The 25,755-nt window shown below is 38.8% G+C and overlaps 1 protein-coding gene across 8 annotated transcripts in view; it reads right to left on the bottom strand.

The window, feature by feature from the left end:
* The window catches only part of MAN1A2 (mannosidase alpha class 1A member 2), a 144,660-nt gene that overhangs the window by 47,804 nt on the left and 71,101 nt on the right, over positions 1-25,755 (bottom strand). For all 8 annotated transcript variants that reach the window (XR_012045357.1, XM_072880738.1, XM_072880757.1 and 5 more), the window contains exons 6-8: positions 5,483-5,577; positions 2,724-2,847; positions 2,195-2,288 (exon numbers count right to left, since the gene is read on the bottom strand). Coding sequence is in view for 7 of the 8 variants with exons in the window: in XM_072880738.1 (XP_072736839.1) it covers positions 2,195-2,288; positions 2,724-2,847; positions 5,483-5,577 (313 nt within the window). In the remaining variant the exon portion in view is untranslated. The remainder of the gene's footprint in view (positions 1-2,194; positions 2,289-2,723; positions 2,848-5,482; positions 5,578-25,755) is intronic.

Raw genomic sequence — 25,755 nt, 5'->3', positions numbered from 1 at the left:
TGGTACTCTTTCCATTGTCTCAGTCTTTCCAGTACTAAAGTACATAACAAGTCAAACACAATGCTCTTTGAAATTACCTTCTGAGGAGGACATAAAAGCCTTGCCTGCCCTTAATACCAACAGCGTGACTCAAGTCAGTAACAGCATCGTGGACTCTGACACGAGTCCTCTAGTGAACTGAGATGTAATGCGTGAAGGCATCACCCTTACTTAACTGACTTCTGTGATGCAGGATACGATGTCTGCAGGAGAATCAGAAGAAAAATTCCTGTCTAAGCCTCAGCTGTTCCAGCTCACATGTCCAGTGTTTCAGTGCATGTGCATCTTTACCGTAACTTCTTAAATTTCTGCAAATAGTTTCACTGAAGAGTGATCTATCAGGGATACAACTAAGACAGTTTCTCATCGTTCCATCCTGGTTTGTGGCAGGAAAAACAGAATTAGGGATTCTTGCTTTCTTGTTCCCACAAAACCTTTCAAGGCAGGTTTACAAATGCTTGTTGCATTGGAGATATCTTAGAAACACTACCAGAACATCTGTATCTGCACTTGGAAGCTTATTTGCTAAAAATCCCCCACCAAACAAACAAAACCAAAAAAACCCACAAAACAAAACCCCAAACAAACAAAAACACCCACCACCAAAAACACAACCCCAAAAACCACCACACCCCAAAAAACCAACCACCAAATTCCAGGAAATAGGTTTGTGGCTAATGAGCAGCACAGAAAAATCAAAGGCTCTATAAAGTTGTATTTCTTTTTATCCTAAGAACTTAAGTCTCAGTCTGTAAGCCTAAACTTTAGTCCCAAATGTATTCGCTTTCAAAATTCATTTAAATAGTATGTTTGAGCTCCACCAAACTTCTGCAAAGTTAAAATTTTCACTGTATGTTTATTCTCAGTGACCAGGATTATTTTCTTCCCAAGAGCTGCTAATTCTGAGTATTATTACTACAACTGACAAAACGCCCCTAAAGAATCCTGGTGATACACCACTTTAGACTAGTTTTGATAGAAGTAGCAGGAGTGATTGGTTAGGAATAGAAAAAAGCAATAGAAAAAATTATTTCAGAACAATGTAAAATTGTCTTTTGAATAAATAATAGATGAATATTTGTATTTGCTCACTTTTTTTTCTGAATGCATTGTTAAACCTAAATTTGCCTGAAGAATTTACCTCATCAACCCGTGTGTCAGTCTCAGAAGGTGTCACTATTCAAAGATATTAGACGCTTTGGAGATAATTTTGGCCTTAACAGTCAGACTAGACAACTCTTTTCACAGCCACTGCAGTGACAGCTGCATTCATTTCCCTCATATACTGGACTCAAAGTCAGAAGCAAATTCTCAGTTTGCAAGCCAGAACACGTTCTGCTGGATATTTATAGCCAACTATTGAAATCCCCAAAAGCTATCAATGATGTCAAACAGGACAGAAATAGATCACATTGCTTGTTTTTCCTAAAGAAACTTGCATTCATAAAAGAAATAGGAACAGAAACCTTGAAGAAAAGAATTCTCTTCTATTACACCCACTATGAAAGCACTAAAACGCAACTTTTATTGGAAGAACACTTCAGGAAAAGGAATCATATTTGTGTGTCTATCTTCATGTTTTATCTCTCCACTTACATTGTCAGCAACAAAACCAATTTTTTCTTTTCATTCCAAAGCCTTTTGGTAACAGCAGGATCTATAGGGAGGTTCATCATGCCATTTCACATGCCACTAAGTAGAAGAATGATGTTTGTAAATGTCAGTCCCTAACACCAGGTGAAGGAGCTCAAATTTAACCACCACAAACATGCATTACTTCTACATTACCTTACAGTAATCCACTTACCAGATGGCTTGCAGGACAAAATGAGGAACAAAATCAAAATGAGGAAACTATTTTCAGCCTCATTCTTTATTACTGAAGATTTTTTTGACTGATAAAAGTAAGGATAGGCATCAGATTTTGTAGGAAGCTGCTTTCAGAAAGTACTATAAAAATCGAGCTGCATGACTTCAGAGAGTGCGACAGGCAAAAATTGATTTCAGGAGATCTCAAGTCTAAGTAATCCCTCTACGTTGCATGTTTTCAAGCAATGCTGTTCATGCCCTATAGAATAATTTTTCTGATCTCCAACTCAACAACAAAATAAGAAGTAGAGCTTTAATTAGGAATGAATAAAACAAGAATACTTACGCTGACCCCACCGGCCTGTTCTTGGATTCAAATAATTTGGATAAAGTCCATTAGGACGATCCATTTTTTGAAGTAACTTCCGAATGTGCATGACCTAAATTAAATCAAGAATCAGGATCACCACTAACAACGTTCAACTGCTCTCTGCATGTAGTTACATCTAATATTTTTTCTTTTTCCTTTTTTTTTTTTTTTTAGTAGTAAGTTTTCTTAACCTGAACCCAGAAGCTTTCTTGAGGGCTTCCTGCAGATTAGTACATTTTTGCTGTTAAAGGACTGCTCACATAAACATGTTTAAAAATTATTATTTTAAAAATGTATGCTGAAACAAATAAGAAAACTTGTGTTGTCATAAATTTCTAGTTGAAAAAGTCACCTATTTAGTAACAGAAATAAAAGTATGAAAAAATTTACCTGCTACCAAGAACGCAAACAGTATGCAATACAGAAAGTACTTCCCCTTAATGCAATTTATGATGAAACAGTATAAAAGACACTTGTATGATAAAAAACTGAATTTGAGACCCACCTTGTTGTAGTATACAGGCTCCCCTGTCAAATAGCTGAGGTGGACAAATTCCATGTGCAGAGTACCAAACTCTGCAAGGATGCTGCTGCCGGCAGAAGCCCAGCCCCAGTTTCGACCCACACCACTGAATTCCAACAAATATGCATTAAAAAGGGAGAAAAGAACAAAAAATTCAGAATTACTGTGCACAGCACTAGTAACAACCACCACAGCAAACTAAACAAGTAACAGCAAAATATTAACCAGTACTTAAAATTACAGGAGTTGTGGTTTCATTGATCAGTTGGTTCATCGATTGGGTCATTTTGGAAAAAAGATACCATAACCTCATCAACAAAAAGTCCTGTGATTAAAAGATATAATATTGTGATGTCACAGAAATATAATGTCCTAACACTGGGACCAATCTCGATTGTTGTTTATTCATTGCATGTTCCTAAGAACAAGAATCAAAAGCAATTATCAGATGAGACAAGTACACTTCCGAAGGTGGCAGCATTCGCCTCCTTGTTCTGCCAGACATCTGCTGTGTTCCCTTTACCTGCGGGGGATGTGCTTCAAGTCAGTATTAGACACTTGAGCAGGATGGGAGTGGGCCTTATCTGTATCTACATAGAAAAATAGTATGTTTACTGTAGGCAGAATAGTATGAGTTCCTCAGGCTCACAAAGAATCAACAGAAAGTATCATAGACCACATACCTTTTGCACTCTAAGAGATACCGTCTTGCTAAGTCATAACTCCTAAATTACCTCTGGTTCAATCTAACTCAGGACTTTTCACCACCTTCCAGGAACAGGTCTTTTAATTTAGGAAGTTATCTACATTTTCCTGGAGATTACTTCTACTCCTTCTCATAAAAGTTTTCAGTTATGAGTAAGACTACAACCAATGAGGAATGTCGTCTTACTTATTTTTTAAATTATAAATTAGAAAGAGGAAATGTAAAGGAAAAATGTTGTTTATGGAGCAGTATTTGTAGCTCTGACCTGAGAAAGAACAAGACCTTTTAAAATACAGTAACCACTGTTTACAGAGTGTAGAGACACAAAATCATAGCTTGTCTCAGAGTTTGTTTTGGTACAGCTCTCATAAAAAGAAAAAATTAAGTGTTTCATTATGAATACAAAAGCTAATAAAACACAAGTCGATAATTTTCCAAATATTTCTTTCAGGTCTTATCTTTTACTGCATGTCAGACTCATGATAAGTGTTCTTATATATGCTTGCTACTGTCACTGCCCCCTGGCATGCCAGCCACTGTATTTTCTGCTGTGATGATGGCAAGTTCTGTACATTACCAAGACACTGACACAGTAAAGGCATAAACAACAGTGGCACGCAGGAAATTTCTGGCGCTCCAATCCTTTCCCCTCTGCCTACTGCAAATCTTCATCCCTGGTCCTGCCTTCCTGACTGTGCTCTTGATACCTGACCTATGCAATCAGCCTCCATGTTTTACATCTACTGCTTGCAGTTTCTTAAACCTTGCCATCTATATTGCTTAAGCCAGTGAACCAGACACCTGTGCTGCCTGAGGAGTACAGCCACCTGGGCCATTCAAACATACTGGAATCATGGTGCAGGCTTGGGCTAAACAAAGCAAAAATGAAAAATTTATGCACAGAGGAATTTCAAGCCGTATGAAACTGCAGGAAGAACACAAGACTGAGTAAACCATAATGCCGTGCAGAAAGTGCGTAGGGAAATTTAACCCAACAGTATTAACCATACAGAATAAATGGCCTTGGAGGGAAAAGTGAAGCACAGGTAAAGCAGAGAAAACCAGGCAAGGGTGCTGAGGCCCTGCGCCAACAGAAGGAAAAACCACAGCTCCATCGTCTTCACCCAAGGAGTGACAGCAAAATGAGGATCATTTCCCAATCACAAAAAGGCATGTAAGGCTAACACTTTCAAAGTAGTCTAAACCTCTTTACAGTCTAACAAAGCACAACAAATACCTCTCCTAAAAGGAAAACAATTTAAAACAATTCAAAAACTCTGCTATTTACTATCCTGAATTGCTTAAATGTACACGCAATCTAGACACGCCTCCCAATTCAGCTACTGTTTAAGTACATAATACAAATTTTAAAAAATGCCTTGCATCAAAAATGCGCTCTCAAAATCTAAGGGAAATCCCAGCATTGAACAAACAATACAAGATAAATTAGACAAGGCAATTCTCTTCCACAAGGCAATGTAGACCATCTAAGTTCAGCACCTGACTGAGCAGCCATCTAAAGGAGTTTCTCCATCTCCACTGACCATAGTGGACTTCAGCACACTAGTCTTTATACCTAAGTTGAACTGTAAAATGAATATCTTCAGAGTCTGATCATCTTCTCACACATTGTGAGTCTTCTGAAGGTAAAATACAGCTCACACAGTACATAAAACCGAGTAAGTTCAACCATGGCCTGCAAACAATTTTCTTTAATGACTAAAGAACAAATGATTAAGCTCTAAGGCAAGACATGGCATAACACACTGGGCATGTTCCAATGGCATACTGAATTCTTATTGCAGAATCAAGAAAAAAAGTCACAGTCATGATCTATTGCAGTTAATGAGGCAGAATACTCTGAACGCTTAAAATGAGTAACGCTCATTTTAAAAACGCTCTGAAGTGCCAGGAATGCTAATTTGTCTGCATCTTCTACGGTTCCACTACTAAGAAAAACTGACATATGCCATTACTAATTTTAAGTTGGAGGGAGAGGGAGAAACACAATTCCCCACAAAAGAAAATTTGTTACCTTTTCAGATTCACCATTGCCCATGGTATACCCGTAGGTGTGTTGAAGGCTGGAAGAAGTTTTCCTGCCAGTTGCACTGCTTTAATCTTGAAAACCTAAGATAGTAGGATCAATTGCAAATAGTTACAAAGTCTGATTTATCTCCAAGAACTATAAAGACGGAAATTTCCTTGCCCCACCCACCTCTTTGTATTAGAAAAGCTTTACATTGCAAAAAAATACATTAACTTATAAATTATGTTTCACTTGTTCACTTCATAAATTTCAGTAAGATTTGAACATGAAAAGAAAACGTGTAATTTTCATTTCTTTCCTTCCATGCTCTCCAGCAATAGTGCTGAGGTTCCTATTAAAGAGGAATATCAATTCTCTTTCCACCTCCCTATGCCACTATTAGGAATTTCAAGTGCTTTCTAAAGCAGTCTTTAAACCATACTTTATATTTTGTAGCTAAAAATCAAGAGACCTCCCCCATGCCCCACACAAATGTTTTAACTTTTACAAACTTATTATCTCTTTTTAACAAGATATATATAGTGCAGACAGTTCCTATTCTCTTATGAACACTGTCTATGCAAAACCATATATACACAGTTTCCTGTAGCTTTTCTTTCATTGATAATGCATAAGAAAAATAATTACAGGCTTAATCTTCCCTCTCAAGTCTGATTACTCACAGAAATTACTGACAGGATGAAATCTCTTTCATTTCCAGTGTTGTTCCTACTTACTTTTGGAACATAAATCTGTAGTAGCCCTTACTCAGAGCCTAATGTTTATTAGTTAAATAAGCAACTGGGAGAAAGTTCCTTCTAAGCCTATAGGAAGCATCTTTTCCAAGAAGGCATATAGATCCCCATGACGTAAAACTGTCTAGCAGCTAGTTGCTAGAATACATTTTAATTAACTCATTGTCAGTATTCACTGTATTTCTGGAAAAGTATCATCTTAATTTGGAGATAACATTATTTATCAGTTTGAAGCACTGCACAAACATGTAAGAAAAAGAGCTACCATGCCCCAAAATAACCTCTGCAACACGGACATACTATAGAAACATTATCATCAACTACCTGACCAATAGCCTATAATCAAAAGAAATAGGAGCTTTAAGAAGAACTACAAGACAGCTCTGTTAGATTTATAAAAAGGATTTCTCCCTTTTGTAAAGTTTACGGGAGGAAAACAGAAGAAATGCTTGCTGGAGAAGCAAGCTGAAAAGTAGCTGAAAAATAAGCACTCAAGAACCTCCTCATTTTTCATACGGAAGTGGGAAAAGATCAATATCTTAATATTTGAGATGGCAACTAGTGAGACATAAAACAAAACAGAAAACAGTATTAAAGATGGCATCTAATTGTATTCGATGCAGCGGAGTATGAAGAGATGGAGATGGATCTGAAAGCAATGAGCCAGGACGAAGAACTCTTACAGAGGTACTCTAAATGAATTGTAAGATGGGATATATCTAAACTGAAAAAGAGGATACCTCAGAATGATTTGATAGAATTGTGAAGTAACAGAGGCAATATGGCTTGAATGATTTTTAGCAAAGATTCTGACAAGAGACAGTCTTTGAGAAAATATGCAGAAATTTAGCAGTAAAATTCAGACAATGTTCTGACCTTGAACAAAGGACCAAGTCAAAACAGGAAGGCATAGTATAAATAAAAGGCATAATACAGGTGGAGTCTATGGTAATTGGGGAAAAAGAAACCCTGAAGAGAACTAAAAGCTCTGTCTTGGCCCAGTTACATATAAACTACCTGATTTGCACCTATAAACACATGTCCAAAATTCATGCTGAACTTTTAGATTTTTAAGTAGTAGATGGCTCAAGACCAGATAGAACTATCTACAGGGAGTCATCTAAAGGGAGTTCCTCTACAGCACAGACAAGCTCGAACACCTAATCCAGAACAGAATGATGACTTCCAGTTAAATGGTACACAGTTCAGAGACACATTTGTGGCATGAATTTGTTTAGCTTCAGCTTTTGGATCCTGCACCCTCTGAAAGTGCTACACATTACTGTATTATTCATTAATAAAAGATATTGAAACATTAGCATAAGAATATTCAATGAGAGAACATCCCTAGAAACATCTTCACTAGAAGAATATTCTTAATGGCTAACTATTTACATACTGCTATCCGACTTTTAATCAATTTGAAATGTACTATGATATTTGGGGAACAAGCCATAGTATTGGAAGCAGTTTCTAGTAAGAGTGTATAAAGTAAAGGTTGAGCTGATCTAAATGTGCATGAATCTAAACAAGGACAGTTAAAGCAAGCAATCACTGTGCCAGCTATTTCAGCATGTGAGCAAATCAGAGCATCAGGGTGGCAGCAGTAACTGCTAGTTTAGACAACCGTGTTAACAATACCTGTGAAAACTTGCTGTGATGAGAGGCACCTTCCTGTCACCTCTGCTGGGTTGAGAACTCTACATACCACTAATTTAGCATCAGAAGGTAAACTCTACCTCTCTATATCCCTCTCATCCAAGACTGAATCCAAGGAAATACTTAAAAAATGGGTTGAAGATGTGTCTTCATTTTCTATTAAGGTAGAATCCTTACCTTACTGCCATCTCAGTCCCATCTCACTGCTGCTTCTGGATAACAAAACCACCTAGTACTTGATACAGTGTTTACCTATGCAGACTTGAGTGAGAACTGGGAGACAGCTACACAGGTCTTTTTATCAGAGCAAAGTGACCAGAAGACCATATTTGGAGAGATGTAGGGAAAAGAAAGAAATATAACAAGCAGTGGTGGACGAGGTGCCTTTTATGGGAGACTGCAGATGTGACCAGAGTGCTCTGCTGAGCTCATTAAATTGACCTCTTTTAGTAAGTTTCAGACTTACTATAAGAGCAACAGTAAATGCCTCAGGCTCTAGCATTTAAATAATGTGCTGGCATCAGACAACATGGTTATTTATCATATAGTAAGTATTTTTATCCTTTTTAAAACAGGTTGAACTGATAGATTCTATTTCAGCCATGGCAATTCCCTGTTGACAGCTTGTGACAGATGCACTCGACCCCTCAACCAAACTAGTGGTAGTTTGGTACAGGCTCCAAAGGTGGTAAAGGCCTGAGGCATAGCCAGGCCAAGAACTCCTCCTGTTCCAATCTGTTCTCTGAAAACCCACAAAGGAGCAGAGTGACATAGTGAGCATCGATACAGATGAGCTTGGAACACCGATCATGCGATTAACATGTGAATAGCAGGTGGCTTTTCCAAGACCCATTTATCAAGGAACAAAGAAAGTTGTGGGTACAAGGAGTCTCATGCATACCTTTCCCATCGCATGTAATTTGACTACAAGCCAGCCACTTTATTCCACAAATATGACAGCCTAAGTGAGCCTTCTCTGAGCCCTCCCTGCTAGGCAGTGTGGTTGCATGGCAGTGATCTCCCCTTGAGCTGGGATGCCTCTCGATGTTGCTCCTGAAGGCAGATACACCTTTTACCAAGGACAGATCTCTGGTAAGCGACCGATATAATGCATAACCTTGTAGTATGGTAAGTTTGATTTTGTACCTTGGTAGTTTTGAATCATTGTTCAAATGATTGTGCCGTACAATAATAGAGTGAACCTTGCCATCAAACTTTGTAAAGTCGCACTTTTACAACATCATATTAAAACCACTTTTGCTAATACCTTTGATAGTGGTTCTTTAAGTGATCTAAATCACCCATTCGCGACACAAGCAATGCCTTTCAAGAAATACACAGGCAAGAACAGGGAAGAACAAAAATGAATGGATGCCTTGAAAATAGAGCTCATTAGGAAAAAGTAAAACAATTGGGGATATTTAGTCCAGAGAAAAGATGTTCAAGAGAGGACAAGATAATGACTTTTCAGTATATAAAAGGCTAATACAAGAAAAAGGAAATATTTTTTTCTGTGGACAGGGAGAATACAAAATTGAGCAAGGGAAAGTAAGTTAGTTATTAGGAAAAAGCTGCTGATAAGGACAACTAATAATGAAACATGACTGTGATTGCTGCAGAGTCATCACTACAGCTTTTAAAAATGCACAGTACAGCATCTGCAACTACAAACACTGACATGATTTGACTCTGCCAGGGAAAAGAATAACTGAGAGCTACAAAGCTTCCTTACCACTCTTCCAGCCATATTGCCAATTAATCAAATGGCTTGTGCACATTCCATACCTGTAAGAGGAAAGCGTTTTGTCTCTCTCGGGGCCTTGTACCTACTCTGTAGACCCACACAGTACCTTTGTAATTGGTGCATAAATCATGGAGACCATCCACTCCCAAGTTTCTTTGCTAGCACAAGCTCCAAAGTATAGGAGCCTGCAACAGAGAGGGAGTCACAGAAACCACAAAGACAATAGCTCTCAAAGAAGTGCTGTTCCTGCAGGAAACCTCAATCTTTTTTCAAATGTGCATTCACACTTGCATTAATTACAGAATTTAGCACGTAGTGTGGCCTTAAGGTGTGGAGGCAACTCATCAGGGTCATCTTAAAGTAAAGACCCCATAACAGCTCTAGCAAGACATCCTATTTTGAAGATGCAAAAATACTGTTCTAGGTAAACGTGTATTAATCCCAGGGTAGCTGTTCTGTCCATTCTCAAGATACAGACATTTTTTCAGAAAAGTTTCAGAAGCCACCACAGACTTGGAGAAGTATTTCCATTTTACACAGCAAAATCTAATACACTAAATCCATCAATTGACATGGCCTTTGGTAGGCTAATGCTTCTTTCTGCAAATGCTGTAAAGCAATGGAAGGATTTTTTTCCCCTATCAAATACAAATCAAGCTGTCTACAGCTATAAGGATAGAGAGTGAAAATTAGCAGGAAAAGCAAAACCTAAACCCCAAATCGGATAAGTGGATCCCTCGTTAAGATGAAAACATCAATCAGTATCTACAAACTAGTGTGTACAGCAGAGCAGCTGTGAGGGCCTCAGTCATTTTCATCCATTAAACTGATGCTTAACATATCTAACCTGCCACCCACCCCACAATATGAAAGCTTGCTCCTGAGCCTATTAATCCAAGTAAAGCAAAAACATTCAGCAGAAAAGGCCTTAAAGATTAAGATGATTCTTCAAAAGTCTTATTGATGTATCCAGTGACTGCTGAACTGCATGGCTGCAACTCTTAGAAGACTACATTATGCTAATACTGCTGTTAGGTGTTCCCTTCCAGCACAATGAATGGCAAACAGTCTCAAATGGCCTCTGTTCCTAACTCTGAGGGGGATTATAGATGTTTTATACAAATAAAAATCTCTTTCATTTATGTGCATAGATCAGTCTAAGTCATTCTTCTTAAACAGTAATAAATGCCAGACTTCTGCTTAATCTTATAGTTATTAACTAGTGAGTATCCATGGTCATGCAATGTGGCTGGTTCTGTGGGTTTGATAACTTTCAATCCTGGAAAAAAAGCATCTGACAAAACAGATATACTGCACAAGTTCACAAAAATGTAGTACTTTTCACTGTCAGTCCTACCATTAACTACCAAATCCTGCAAGTTTCCTTTAAACGCTAAGCATGAAGACGACGAGGCAGACCTATCTAATTACTGAATACAGACTAAAAAAAAAAAAAGATAGCATCTGACAGCAATATTAGACTCAGATCCTTGAGGAAAATATTTGGTATTTCTTGACCCAATCTAGAATAGTTATCTTTCTACCTTCAGGGTTCAATCTGCAGTAGTGAACTCTTCACCGCCCTTTTGTGGCTAACCACTCATTTAAAGCCCAACTTGTCAGATAGGACTTTCTGCATGAGTAGAGATAGAGGCTCATGTTGTGATTAACTGCTGAAAATCAAGATAAGCAGCATTGTCACACACACAAAAAAAGATAATTAGCTCAATAAGCATTACTGTTTTGTTGCCTATTTATGTATAAGCCTTATACTTCTTCCTAGAAGATGTCTGCATGCCACATAAATAGCTCTAAGTTCCAACACACTTTCCCCCTTCAAGCTTGGGAACTCCTGGGTTTTACAGTGTTCCTAGGGCATTCCCCACTGCAAGTGGGGGCCATCCTGTTACCAAGAAATTACTCCCTCTTTACATATTTGCTCCTAATAAATTCCATGGATTTAATTACAAAGGCATCTTGTGAGATGAGGGAGATGCATTAAGATTCTGGTAACATTCCAGCTACCATAGTATGAATTGAGAGTGGGAGAGCACTTCAGCTATATTTTAGACACGTTTGAAAGTGATGACTAAAGAGGTATGTCACATCTAGAATTGGTCCTGGAGAATGTAAACCCATGTTCATGTGAGATTTAGCAAGGCAGCTACAAACTACACCACCTATAGTGGTGAAACAATGTAGAATTACATAAATACAGCAGCACCTCTTCAGCATTGTAGGTCTCTTGAGTCATAGCAGATGTTCAAGGAAGGAATATTTGCAGATACTGTAAAGACAATACCATAGCTAAGGTACTTTTGCTGTCTTTGGTGAGCTGTAATGCTTACCAAAGTCCTTGATGAACAACACTTAGCATTTCTAACAGACTGAAAGTCTTTAAACAAGAGGAGACTTACCCTACAAAGGGATGTTCTGTGAATTTATATTATGTTCTCTATGGCAGAAAAAAAATTAATATGGAAATGAAAAATCTAAACCCATCTCAGCAGTCTAAGATCAGAGTTAAAAAAAACAGGAATCAACTCGAATCTGGACTATGGTGTCAACCTAAAATGGCTATGGTGTCAATTGGGTCTGCTTTCTTTACTTCCTCCTTTCAGATATTTGTACACATTGATGAGATGCCCCCTGAGCCTTCTCTTCTCCAGGCTGAACAGTCCCAGCTCTTTCAGCCTTTCTTGAAATGAGATACACTCCAGTCCCTTAACCATCTTTGTGGCCCTTTGCTGGACTCTCTCCAGTATGTCCATTTCTCTTGTACTGGGGAGCCCAGAACTGGACACAGCACTCCATGTGTGGCCGCACCAGTGCTGAATAAAAGGGAAGGAGCACCTCCCTTGACCTGCTGGCAACACTCCTCCTAATGCAGCCCAGGACACCATTCACTTCAAGGGCACGTTGCTGGCTCATGGTTAACTTGGTGTTCACCACTTTTCTGCAAAGCTGCTTTCCAGATGGTTGACCTCCAGGATACACTGGTGCAAGAGGTTGTTCCTCCCCAGGTGCAGAACTTCACACTTGCCCTCAGTGAACTGCATGAGGTTCCTGTCAGCCCATCTCGCCAGCCTGCTGAGGTCCCTCTGGGTGGCAGCACAATGCTTTGGCATATCAACAACTCCTCCCAGTTTTGTGTCATCAGCAAACTTGCTGAGGGTGCACTCTGCCTCATCATCCAGATCACTAATGAAGATGAACAGGATCAGACTCAGTATTGATACCTGGGGTACACCACTAGTTACTGGCCTCCAACTACATTTTGCACCACTGATCACCCTCTGGGCCCGGCCGTTCAGGCAGGTTCAATCCATTTCACTATCTGCTCATCCAGCCCATAGTCCACCAGCTTCTTTGTGAGGATCTTAAGGCAGATGGTGCCGAAAGCCTTACCAAAATCTAGGTAGACAATATCCACTGCCCTCTCTTCATCTCCCAAGCTAGTAATTTCATCATAGGTTATTCAGGGTTGGCTGAGCATGACTTCCCCTTTGTCAATCCATGCTGGCTACGCCCAAGCACCTTGTCATTCATGGGCTAGCGTCATGGCTTAACCCCAGCCAGCAACTGAGCACCACACAGCTGCTCGCTCACTCCCCCCCAGTGGGATGGGGGACAGAATCGGAAGAGTAGAAGTGAGAAAACTCGTGGGTTGAGATAAGAACAGTTTAATAGGGAAAGCAAAAGCCGCGCACGCAAGCAAAGAATTCATTCACTCCTTCCCATGGGCAGGCAGGTGTTCAGCCATCTCCAGGAAAGCAGGGCTCCATCACACATAATGGTTACTTGGGAAGACAAACACCATCACTCCAAACGTCCCCCCCCTTCCTTCTACCCCAGCTTTATATACTGAGCATGATGTCATATGGTATGGAATAGCCCTTTGGTCAGTTTGGATCAACTGTCCTGGCTGTGTCCCCTCCCAGCTTCTTCTGCACCTGGTAGAGCATGGGAAGCTGAAAAGTCCTTGACTAGTGCAGCAACAACTAAAACACCTCTGTATTATCAACACTGTTTTCAGCACAAATCCAAAACATAGCCCCATACCAGCCACTATAAAGAAAATTAACTCTATCTCAGCTGAAACCAGGATAGCTGGGGAATAGTTTTCCGATATTAGTTGCTCCATCACCTTCCCAGGGATTGAGGAAGGCTGACCATCCTGTAGTTCCTTGGGCCCTCCTTCTTGCCCTTTTTGAAGGTAGGAGTGATCTAAGGGTGACGTCATTCATCTTATGCATTAGCTTTGGTGCCCAACGATACTCATTTAAACCTTAGCCTTTTAAGCTACTACGCTTCTGTGAGGCATGCAGCTGTTAGACACATAAGATTTACACAGGCAGAAAGAAATAAATTTGGCTTAATTCTAACAGTTTCCAAAATTTTAAAACACTGCCAAATTCACCCTGCTGGAAGTCCAGGACTGGTTACTTCTGTTCATGCAACTGTTGCTGCAGAGTCCTCCTGTGCTATGAGAATTCTGGTCTCTCAAGAACAACAGGATAAAGCAGATAGTACTTCATCCATAAGAATTACATAACTTGCTGATTTATTCGTTTCACAATCCAATAAATGCTTTGTGAAATGTTCCTTCTTTAAAAAAAAACCAAACAACCAACAAAACCACCATACCAAAACAAAACCCCTATTACCAATTCTGCAAACTCAGGAAGTCAACATTTATGACTGCCTCCTCCTGCACCCATTCTGATCCAGGCCTCTCTTCCCTTTAAAGGTTTCTAAAGTCAAACCAGTTTTTTTGTACTAAAAGAAAAATGCCTTTGTAAAGAGATTTTCTGAAACTGCCTTAGTTTTCAAAACATGCAGACTAGGGTGACATTTTCTTCAGCCAGTAACACCACACATGAGACTTCTACAAATACTTTTATAAAAGAAAATCACACTGGATACCTCCCTGAAAGATATGCTTTTGTTGACAATTTGAAAGAATGGTAGAAAGGCTGTCCAGTTTCAGATGATGCATGAAATTAGGTGATGTAACAGTTGCCTCTGATCTAACAAATCACGGCTACACAAGCCTAGCTATCCTTAGTATCTCTGTCTGGAGATTCAGAGATTCAGCTTGTAAAAAATTTCTAATGCAGTGTACCAGAATTATCCTGACTTCAACGAAAAAGCTGTAACTGCACTCTGCATTCTACTTCTGAAACAAAAAGCTCAGTCAAGCCCACAGGACTGTACAAGTCTATTCATACAGCCAAGTCTCCAGATCTCCTCTTTCATAGAGGCTCTAGACTGTTCTGAGATAAAAATAAAGGTCATGGTTTTTTGGAGTACTGAATACAGGGACAGGTAAAACACTGGCAAAAGAGATGGCAAGAAACTACCACATCCTATCAACCAATATGGATGGACTAGACAACCTAGGAAAACTATCCTATAGTGGTAGTTCCTAAGTTAGAGTTGTACTGAAAAGCATTAAAATGCCTATCTGATCATATTGTTCAGGTACAATCTCCAGTCTACAAATGAGCAGAAAAATAAACACAGAAAAATACTTAAAATGCATCAGTTAAATGCAGATAAAACAGATATTATCTGGTTGTCTACAACTTTCCTTATTTACATTTTACAAATTAGCAATTATAGGTTGAAATACTGCTTCTTAGATATAAGATAATAAATACTATGGTTTTCTACTACCAGCAAGGAAAGATTTGCTGACAGAATTCTTAAGTGATACTATTTTTATCTTTTACTGAAGTTTTCCAAGGCTGATTTCCTGGACAAGAGACATGAGGAATCTGGTTACTGTTGACTGAGGCATCGTAGCATCTAATGAAATATTCATCGGTTTCACACTATTGATATTTTTGAAAAATCCACATGAGAAAGTTTGTGCATATATTAGCTTACTAGAAATATTTGAAATTTTTGCTCTAGGAGATCTAAATGTAAAAATTTGGCATGCACTGGACAGCCAGCTAATCTTGTTTAAACTACCTGGTACTGGCTAATAATACCTCAAACTGCATAATTTCCGTTCACTTCAATAGCCATATCAGCTTCCTTGGCACAGGCTTCATGCACATCTGAGTAGAAAAGTTACATGTTCTCCATTTTTAAAGGGCCTTCAAATCTGAGGCGCTTCACACCAGTCAGCCAACATCACAGATCACTTAAAATTCAGAATAAAAGTGATGAAAATCTGGCATATTGAATGCCTCCTTGATCTGATCATTCCAGGAAGATATAATGCACTGTTTCTCATCCTGCCTAACTGAGCCAAAAAACATGGCAGTTTTGAGTTAGCTTTCTCTTCTACTATTATTATTAGAAAGTAGCTTTCAACCCAGGCAGTTTTTGTGCTTTATCATTCCTTCTTTTCATCTCTGACTTCTCTGTATGTTTCCCTGCACAAGCAGTATTAACCTGCCAGATTAGTTAGCTTTGTAAATAAATTGTCTCAGGACTAGAAGCAACAATCTTGAATTTGCACAACATACCAATCACAATCACTCATGCCTAAGCATGCTCCAAGGATGTAAGTGGGCTTTTAAAAAACTCTCCTTTCAGATGATTTCATCTTGCTGAGAGCACTACTATAGCACTGGAAACCAGATGTGAGAGCACAGACAACGTCTGGCATCTGGCTTAAATGTTCTCCCACTAGTTGCTGGCAGAAAGAAAGTAGATCGATTTAGAAAGCCTGGGAAAAGGGAATGGAGAAAGATAAGGATAAAATCTAAATGGCCACAAGGAAACCAAAGAGCCATCAAGGGACAGAAGATCAGTATGGAGCTTTGCCAGCAGGGAAGTAAAATTGATAAAAGATAAGGCTTCCAGTCCCCCACCTCATATAAGGTCAAGTGTCAGGGAGAAGTTGTTAAAAGAAGAGAACACAAATAGGAGGTGAAGGGAAGAAACAAAAAGCATCAAGAGGAAGGACAGGGAATGAATGGAGGGCTAAAGCAGACAAGACATAACAACGGACCACGGAGGGAGTGCCAAGAGTGTAGTTGTAAGGAACAGGAGTATGAGGAACATCTTGGGGAATCTGATAGGGGAAGAACGCTTTCTCATCTCCAGAACATATTCTTTAGACCTAGAATTGATCTTAATATATCAGCCTCTTAACATGTCTTTGTAGCCAAATACACCCAGGCAAAACAAATGGTAAAAGTGAATCTTGGGGGGTTTTTTATTAATCAGTGATTCTTGGTATTTTGCTACTATCAGTTGTTCTACTAAGTTGAGTAACAGACTGCATTATGTTTCTGAAGGTCCCAACCCAACTGACAATCCAGTGTCTCTGTGGTTTTTAAGAAGGAAAATGTGTATTAGGAACCCTAAGAAATGGTTCTGAAGTCAAGTAATTAAGCTGTTTCTGCTACACTTACAAGTCTATGAGAGACCTTTTCATGAAATAAAAATTATGTACCTTCTCTGATTATTAATCTCTCCTGACACTGGCTTTTTGTGGTAACACCTGCTCCTAATGTGTTCTCCACTCATGTCAAATATCTCCTTAATTTCCAATATATTTGTCTCTGTCATGTCATCTTTTTTGTCCTTCAGCTCTGTACTTACATTGTATCAATTTCTACTTTTTCTCAGTTATTCCTGTCTCCTGTTTCTATTGAGTGTGCTGCCAAGCTTTTCATTTTAAATTAATCTTGACTTCCCCTTTAGACTTCGTCAGAAATGACTCAGTCCCCTTTAGACTGTATTTACCTTTACAAAAGTTAAACAGATGAAATTACATATTGTTTCACACTATGTGCACTCATTACACACACAGCCTCCCTCCTCCTGTTGGGATGATGTAACAGATTACAATGCAAAAATCACAGACAGTCTAGAAAAAATAATTTTAAAAAAATCATACAGCTTTTACATCTTCAAAATCATATCCTTTACACAATGTCAGGTGCAAAATACATTTCATTACATTGTACTTGATGAAAGTGAGTAAACAGTGGTTTTTGGTTTTGTTTTTTTCTTTTTAAACGGATGAACTGGCTTGTTTTCACAGATTTACAGACATATTTAGCTTATCTGCAGTTAATATATGTATAAGGACCAAGTTCTGACAGAAAATTAGTTGGCAAAAGAAAAGCTATGAGCAATGAATTAGTAAGCACTGAATCTTCATAGTTGCATAAATTCTGCAAGGCACTTGAAAAAACAGACATCTATTTTGAAAAATGGTAAGATAAATACCCTAAACTCCTGCAGCATAATTTATAGATCGTAGGGCCAGAAGCAAGACAAAAATTTTCTTCTTTTATGCTATACAAACAAAAATCAAAAAGGCTCAACAGAGCAACAGTTTGATCTTCTGTATAAAATAAAGCATAATTACCAAGCCACCTTTCTGTTTCTGTCAGTAAGTAGTATTTCAGTGAAACATTTCTTCCAGAAACATATCTGGACTGACCCATATACAACATACTGACTATTCAAGTGTCCAGGAACCATAACTATCAGTCCCCTATCTTTTTGTGATTTTTCTACACTTCTGCTGTTTTTACACATCCTTTTAAGAACACGGTTACCAAGACCTTTACAGCATACCAACCCTTTATTAATGACTTAAACAGAAATAAATTCCTCCTCGTATTCAAAATCCTTTTTATAAATCCAAATGCTCATAGGATTTCATACCAAAAGTTCAAACTGAGCTGCTTGCCTTTTGTGAGTTCCACATACTCTTGAAGCCACAGCTACTCAAAACATATTCCCTTGTTCTGTTCCCATGTTGGTCTGGCTGACATGGGTTGTTGGTTTTTTCTTATAACTTACAGCCTTTACAGCATCTACACCTTTGGCAACATTAAAATGGACTTAATTCATATAGGCCACACTGACTAATTGATTAAATTTCTCCAGAGTTTTCTATTTACTTGCCATTTCAACATGAGCAGATCTACAGTCAGCTATAAATTCTTACGAGAATATTTTTATTGTTAAATCACTACTATACTGATTATCTCTTATTTTCAATTAACTGAATTTCTGGGATGATGAGGAGGAGTGAAATCAGACTAACTGGCTCACAGATACCTATGTCACCTTAAATCACCTTTTCTGAACATGGACATAGTTGTGTTCTTTTAGCTTAGACACTTACCTGCAATTTTATATTTTGAATTTAAAAAATGAATGTTAATAGGCTAGAGAGCTTCTTGGTAATTTCTTTAAAGATTTGACAGATGATTGTCCAATTCATAAATGGTAATACAGTACTACTGCAGACAGCTTAGCATCCTCTTGATTTCCAATAGACTAGAAGAGATCACCATCTTTATCATGTGATAAAGGTGAACACATCATTAGAGGCAACATGACTTTTGCTAGTGTTTTGCTAGTTTTTAGTGGATTTGCTTAGTAGTTTTTTGTAGCATTTGTGGCATTTATTTCATTTTCTCTCACAGTACATACCTGTTCTTGTCTAAACAGTTTTTAATATTCAAACTCCTTTTTAAGAAGGAAACATAATAGTTAGCACTGAATGAAAACAAGTTCCAAAAGACAAAACCAGTCAAAGATGCCTGGTTTTAAAGTGTTATCATGTCCAGAGTTGTATTTTTGTTATGTTTTAAAGTGAAAAAAAATCCTACTGGAAGAACTGTGTTTTCAGTTGATGAAAGAGAATGCCATACTTCCTCTCTGGATCAGATCAAGCATGAAAACCCCCAGTGCAGACGCTAACATAGGAGGAAAGAACACAGGAAAACTCAGTGGGTAGAAATTAGTGTGTTACTGTGTCAACAGTAATGCCAATAAATGAATGTCTGGAAAAATAACAGGTAAGATACTGTGCTTGCTGTCACTGGTGCCCATCAGCATCAGTATGACCTGTTACACTACTGAAGAGGGAGCCAAAAACTAATAGATATGGTCATCAGGAGATACACGGCATGTAAGTTAGTTACAAATGATCTATTCTTTCTTAGCTTCTATAGCCCTCTACAGGAACATGACCAAAGAGTGAGTTTTAAGAGTGGCTATTACTGCATTGTATTTTTTATAGCTAAAACACCTTGTCCTTTATTTCCACCAGTTTAAAGCATGCTATACCAATAGGCAAACCTATTTCCAATCAGACTTAGAGGAAACAAAATTGCAATGAAGTCAGTTTTCCCGTCCTTTCTTCCTCTTCAGGTGCCATGTGGTACCAAGATGCAGCAATAAATTGGGCTAAGTGTCATTCGCCAGTCAAGAAAATATTTAGTACAAGCCTGGTAAACAGAAACTGAACAAGGATTACAATCTGCACTGCAGTGACCAGTGGCAATGCCCAATATGTGACAATGCTTTAAGACTCAAGAAAAAAAAGATTTTTTGCAGGCTGTGTCCTGTTAGAGACCAGTGAGCTGTCACAACCACTTATGAATAAGCAGCTCATCTCCTGGCAACAAACTGAAATCTCATCTTTATTGGATAGAACATACACAATACTGTTATCTCTTCCGAGATTTTAAACCTTTGAAAACTTAATTTAGATAAGCCCCCTCAGAGGTACAGTCAAGACTTTTGTGAAAGCAGTTCACAAAATATATTGTCTTACCTACTGAAGACCTACACTTTATATATTTAGGTCGGTTATTGGGGATTTCCATTGGCATATGTAACATAATCTTACTAAGGAGTCTTCCTGAACAGAAGAGATGCTGCCTATCAGTTTCCTGGAAAGGATTAGTTTGATTATCTGTTAATAGAGTATCAAGTACTTAACAGCCCTTGCTCTCTATTTTAAATGACAGATTTCAGGCTGGATTTATCCATGCAAATTATATTATTATCTTGTCCGGAAAGATGTGTCATTTTGATGGTGTTAATAAAGAGAAGAAAGACAATGATGTAAAGGAATTGCTTTATATCTAAGGCTGGCAAAGGTAAACACAGTAAATCATTAGTCTTTTATATTGCAAATACCATAAATAACTTCAGCAAAAGTAAAACAATAAGCTATTCTTTTTATTGTATTAATAAACAGCAGCAGACAAGAACACTGTCATAATGGTGTAAGTGTCCTCCTGCCACTATCGCACAACAGCCATTAGAATAATACTCACTTTGTTTTCCTTGCTTGATACTGTTTCTCAAGCACAGCAGTGTACTCCGTGCAACAACTGACCCTCTATCCATCTCTGGGCTTCTAACATTCCACGCATTATTGCTAGCAGGAATGTTTTATTTGCCTCTACCAGTCACACAGGGAGTTGTAATGATTTGTGAAGCTCCAACTCATTAAAAAAAAGGCAAGTAGTCAACAGGTACCTTGTGCACTCTCTCCTCAGACAAATGCTCTTCACACCAGATAAGATGCTTAGTTACTCTAAAGGCAAGATGGGGTTACTCCTGCACACCTTACAAATCTCTTTATGGACTGCTAGCAAATGAGCTCTAAGCAAAGCATGTAATTATCACTTACTAATCGTAGTTCTCAGTCACTTGGCTTTCTTTACAACCCAGAACACACGCAAAAACTGGAAACAACTCCCAAATCCTGCTGCAAACAGCTGCAGATGAACTTTTGTGGGGAGGAACCCAGAAGCCATGGGCTCCATGTCTGGTTTTATTACAGACTTCCTATAAGATGCTAGTCAAGAGAGTTAAATCTGAGTTTTCAGACACTACCTATGGCATTCCTTTTTCTGGTTCATCTTGCTTCAGAAAATGTGCTGAATTTTCAGAAGCTTTAAGGACCCTAATCTGTAAGTGAGGGCCATAGGCTCTCAGGGTGTTAATTGCTGAGAAGAGCTACAGTCATACTTCTGTTCACTGAAGCACCCCAAATCCAGTAAATACCTCCAGCATTTTATCCATAAGTCTATACACCACTCAATTACTCATGTCTGAAATTAGCATAGCATGTACTCTCACAAGAATACTGTAAACTTTCATGAATTAACATTTATGGGGCACATGCCTAGTATCATTTTACACAAAAGATTAAGAATAGAAGGTTCATCCTGGGTGCATATAAAGTTAGGTGTTAGACACCTGCCAAGGATCCTGCACAGAAGGTATGAGTGATGACTAGCTCTTCCCCTGTGATCTGCCCTATAGCTGGGCTTGCATTTCATGCATTTGCAGGACAGAACAATACTTCCTAAGCACTCTGTGGCCTACCGACCATCTCAGATCCAGAACAGAGTGGCTGTAGCATTGTACTACAGTCAGCACACACACTTCTTTGGGGGAAACCCATACTCAAAACAACAACCTTCAAAGATGCATTCTAGAGCCTGTGATACAATTAAAAAAAACCCACAGAGCAAGCATATCAGAACAAGCAATGCCTTCCTGAGGATCAGAAGAAAAACAGGCTTACCCACTGAAATGAGCATTAAAGAAGAAATAGGACAAAAACATCTAAATAAAGTGCTCATCTATACAGAAAGACACAATTAAGATGATGCCAAACTTTAACTACAAAAAGTGATGTAATGTTTAAAATCGTTCAAATCAAGGTTTCAGTTAAATACTTTCTCAACTGCCCTGAGTTATTCAGGCTGAAAGTATTGAGCTTCCTAAAGGCAAAGCTCAGAAAGACAGAGAAAACCCACACATTTAAAGGATCCATCTTAATTCAGATAAAATCTAGGTATCTGAAAGAAAGTCTGCAGTGAAACAAAAGAAATCCATGTAACACTATGTTCCCCTGACTCTCTTAGTCTGGGTTAACTATATCTCTTCAGCCTCTTGACAATGATCTGCATTTTGCATCCTGTCTTCTCCTACCTGGAGACAGATGCTTCAGCAAGCACCTGGATATGCTTGCTTTAGGTACTTTCTCTCAACATCAGAGGATTTTGTTTCCTGCTCTCAGTATACACAGGATCTCGCTCAACTCCTAACACACACAACATAAGAGAGCAGAAAATAAAGCATGCCAGGAACACAGAGGGGAATCACCAAAATCCTTAACCAAGACTGAAAGTTTATGACGGTACTACAAACTGAAATAAGATTTATTAGTGAAAGTCTAATATTAAAGGACTTCATCTTCCAATTCACACAGCCATGAGAAGGGGAGAAGAGTGACTATGAGAAAAGCTGCTATTTGAAGGAGTTTACCAACTCCTCCTGGGTGACACCAAGCCCCAGAAGGCATCCATGGCAATAAGGGTTTACCACCAAGGTAAGCGACACGGTGTCACAGATAAGGGTGGGGCTGTAGACATGGGGAAGGGGCAGACTTGGCATGTAGAACGCAGGAGACTCCTTCCTCAGTTGGGGAGATGCAGATAACTCTGTAATGATCAGTGGATGGGGCTCCTTTCTGCTTGGCTAGGACCTGCTGTGTAACAAGGAGGTATGCCAAGTCACTCTGGAAGGACAAACTTTCTTGAAGCAAGGAATGAGTAAGAAGAGGTCCCACAGGATGGAGAATATCTTGAAGATAGTGGCACTGCTTCTTCCGCTCCTGCTGCTCTTGATTTTTCTGCAAATGCTGACTCAGCAAATTGGACTCAGTTACCCCAGAGTCAGGAGGAGATTACTGTTTCCTAGTCCCTTCTCACTGGGGATGCTTCTTGAAGAGCAGGGATAGCCAACCTTGCTGGTTCCAGCCCCATCAGAAATTCACCTTCTCAGCCTTATGCTGTCTTCCTTCCTTCTTTGGTGAGGACGATAGTGATGGCAGGGGCTGCATCACTAGAATTGCCTCAGAGAGAAAGGGCAACTGTAATGCCTTTGAGAACTCCAGGGAATAAATGGTACTCAAGGATTATTAACCCTCAGGGGAGATGCCACAGTATCCAGAGAGAGCAGACATGCCTATGATTGGGATCACTGAAGAGATTACTACTCCTGTAGATTTGCTCAAAAATTTGGACTTTACCTATCTATTCTTCAAGAAGCTGGACAGACATTTGGCATGTAATGAGTATCACATTCATTCTAGCAGTGGGTATAGTCACTGCTGGAGGCTATTGGGCAGGAGCCATAGAGGAGAAACGACAGCAATTCAAATACAAACTGTAAAGAACCAGAAGATTTTGAACACACAGCAATCAACTCTGGTATCTTCTTCATTTGCAAAAACATAGCAACATTGTCCTTTATTTTGCTTATGCTTTATTGCTCCAATGATAATTTAGTGTGTTTAATTACAGGATTATTCTGCATATATGCACCACGTGGGCTCTACAGCTGTCTCTCCTTCCTTGAACAAACTCCCATTTGGAGAGCAGAAAGTTCATTTACAGTGTTTTCACAAAGGCTTGAAAGTGAAGAAACTGCTCCTAGCAGGGTTGAGCATTTTCACTGCTGTCTTTTGGATGGTCTTAGGAAATGAGGAAAAATGGGCCTGGATCCTGCAAGATGCTCTAGGCATCTCCATCTGCCTTTATGAGCTCAAAGAAGTTCACATAGCCAATATGAAGAACTGCAGCTTGTTTCTGCTGGCATTGTTGGTCTATGATTTCTTCCTTGTACTTATCACTCCTTCACTACCCAGGTGTGGGGACAGCATAATGGAAATTATAGGTCTTGGACCATTTGATTCAGTACATGAGAAAATCCCATTTCTGCTGAAGATTCCAGGGTGGCACCCTACATCAGGTTCTGACAGACCTTTTACTGTCCTAGGCCTTGAGGCCATTGTAATTCCTGATCTCCTGGTAGCCTGCTCTCACAGATTTGAGAATTCAGACACAGTCATCACAGATCTATTTTGTAACTTCTACTGCAGCTTATAGCTGTGGTCTGTTGGCAAGCTTTGTTGTTACAGCATTGACCCTGAAAGATCAGCCAGCTCTTTTCCACTTGGTACCATTCATTCTTACTGCTTTCCTGGTTGTTGCTTTTTTGCACCAGGAGTTGAGAGCGTTTTGGACAGGCAGTGATTTTACAAAGCAGCCCTCCTGTCCTCCCTCAGAAATCAGTAACAGCTACCCTGATGCCCAAAAAGACCCAGATCCACAAATGTGGCTGACAGAAGTGGAAGAACATATAATCAATCACATACCCAATAAAGACCAATTAGATAATTTGTGTTGAAAAAAAAAAGAATTTACCAATACCAACAAACATAGTGAAGAGAAAACCTCATGTTACCCAGAGAAAAAGCAACCACCAAACATGACTGATCTTGAACAAAACCTTGAATCAGAGAACTGGATAGACACCATGGGAGATGAAAGAATTCCAGAGCCACATCCTGAGAAACCAGCTATACAATATGGCTGATTTCCAGGTAACAGAGGAAACTCCCTGGAAAGAGACTTTAAAAGACCGCATGAACAGACAGCTTCAATCTAATAATAAAAGTGTAACTTGCATTTCACAAAAAAAGGATGCTATTGCAAATGCTTTTATCTTGTTCTGATCTCTATGTATACCTGATACTCTTTCACTAAGCATTTCTATCCTGATGCTATTACATACAAGAGAGTGATATAAAGATATTTTATTTTATTAGTGTTGGATAAGAAGTTAAAGATAACCATAAAGAACACAAAACATTCTTATACAGTAAGTCTAGGGAATTAACACAAAGGAACTCACTGTTCTAGGGAAAATGCTAAATAATACCTTGATAGGCATCAATGAAAACTATAAAAAACATGGATTCATAACTAAAGATAAAAATTATATTTGTGCCAGGATGATGCACGGGAGAAACAAATCCCTTAATACAGCCACAAAAAAAAAAAAGTTTTTTGTTTTAGGTTTGGGGTTTTTGGGGGTTTCGGGTTTTTTTGTTTGTTTGTTTTTAATTCATATAAGGCTGGTTTTCATCCTAAATTGCCATACTCAATGTTTACTCCCAAGTAAGCATACAGAACATTTCTACTTATTTCTGTTATATTATCAACTATAACACAGCCCCCCCCCCCCCCCCCCGCATAACGAAGACCATGTCTAGTGGCTATAGAAGTTAAAGGATTGTTGCAGAGATTACTGAGAAACAGTCTGGCTCAATTTAAATAAGAAGTCAATTATATATTTTACTGCCAGTATGTTAATTTGGCCTGTTAACTCCATTTGACAGATGGAAAAGAGGAAGCATAGTGGTGCCTGTGAAATCAGAAGGTGGAAAACACTTTATGTAGTTCACACACCTTAACTACAAGATCATGCTTCCTTTTTGATCAAAATGCAACATGTAAAAATTTTATCCATTCTGT

This window comes from Ciconia boyciana, chromosome 1 (genome assembly GCF_034638445.1).
Source record: "Ciconia boyciana chromosome 1, ASM3463844v1, whole genome shotgun sequence".
Classification (NCBI taxonomy): domain Eukaryota; kingdom Metazoa; phylum Chordata; class Aves; order Ciconiiformes; family Ciconiidae; genus Ciconia; species Ciconia boyciana.
This window is presented reverse-complemented; position numbering and strand designations above follow the sequence as displayed.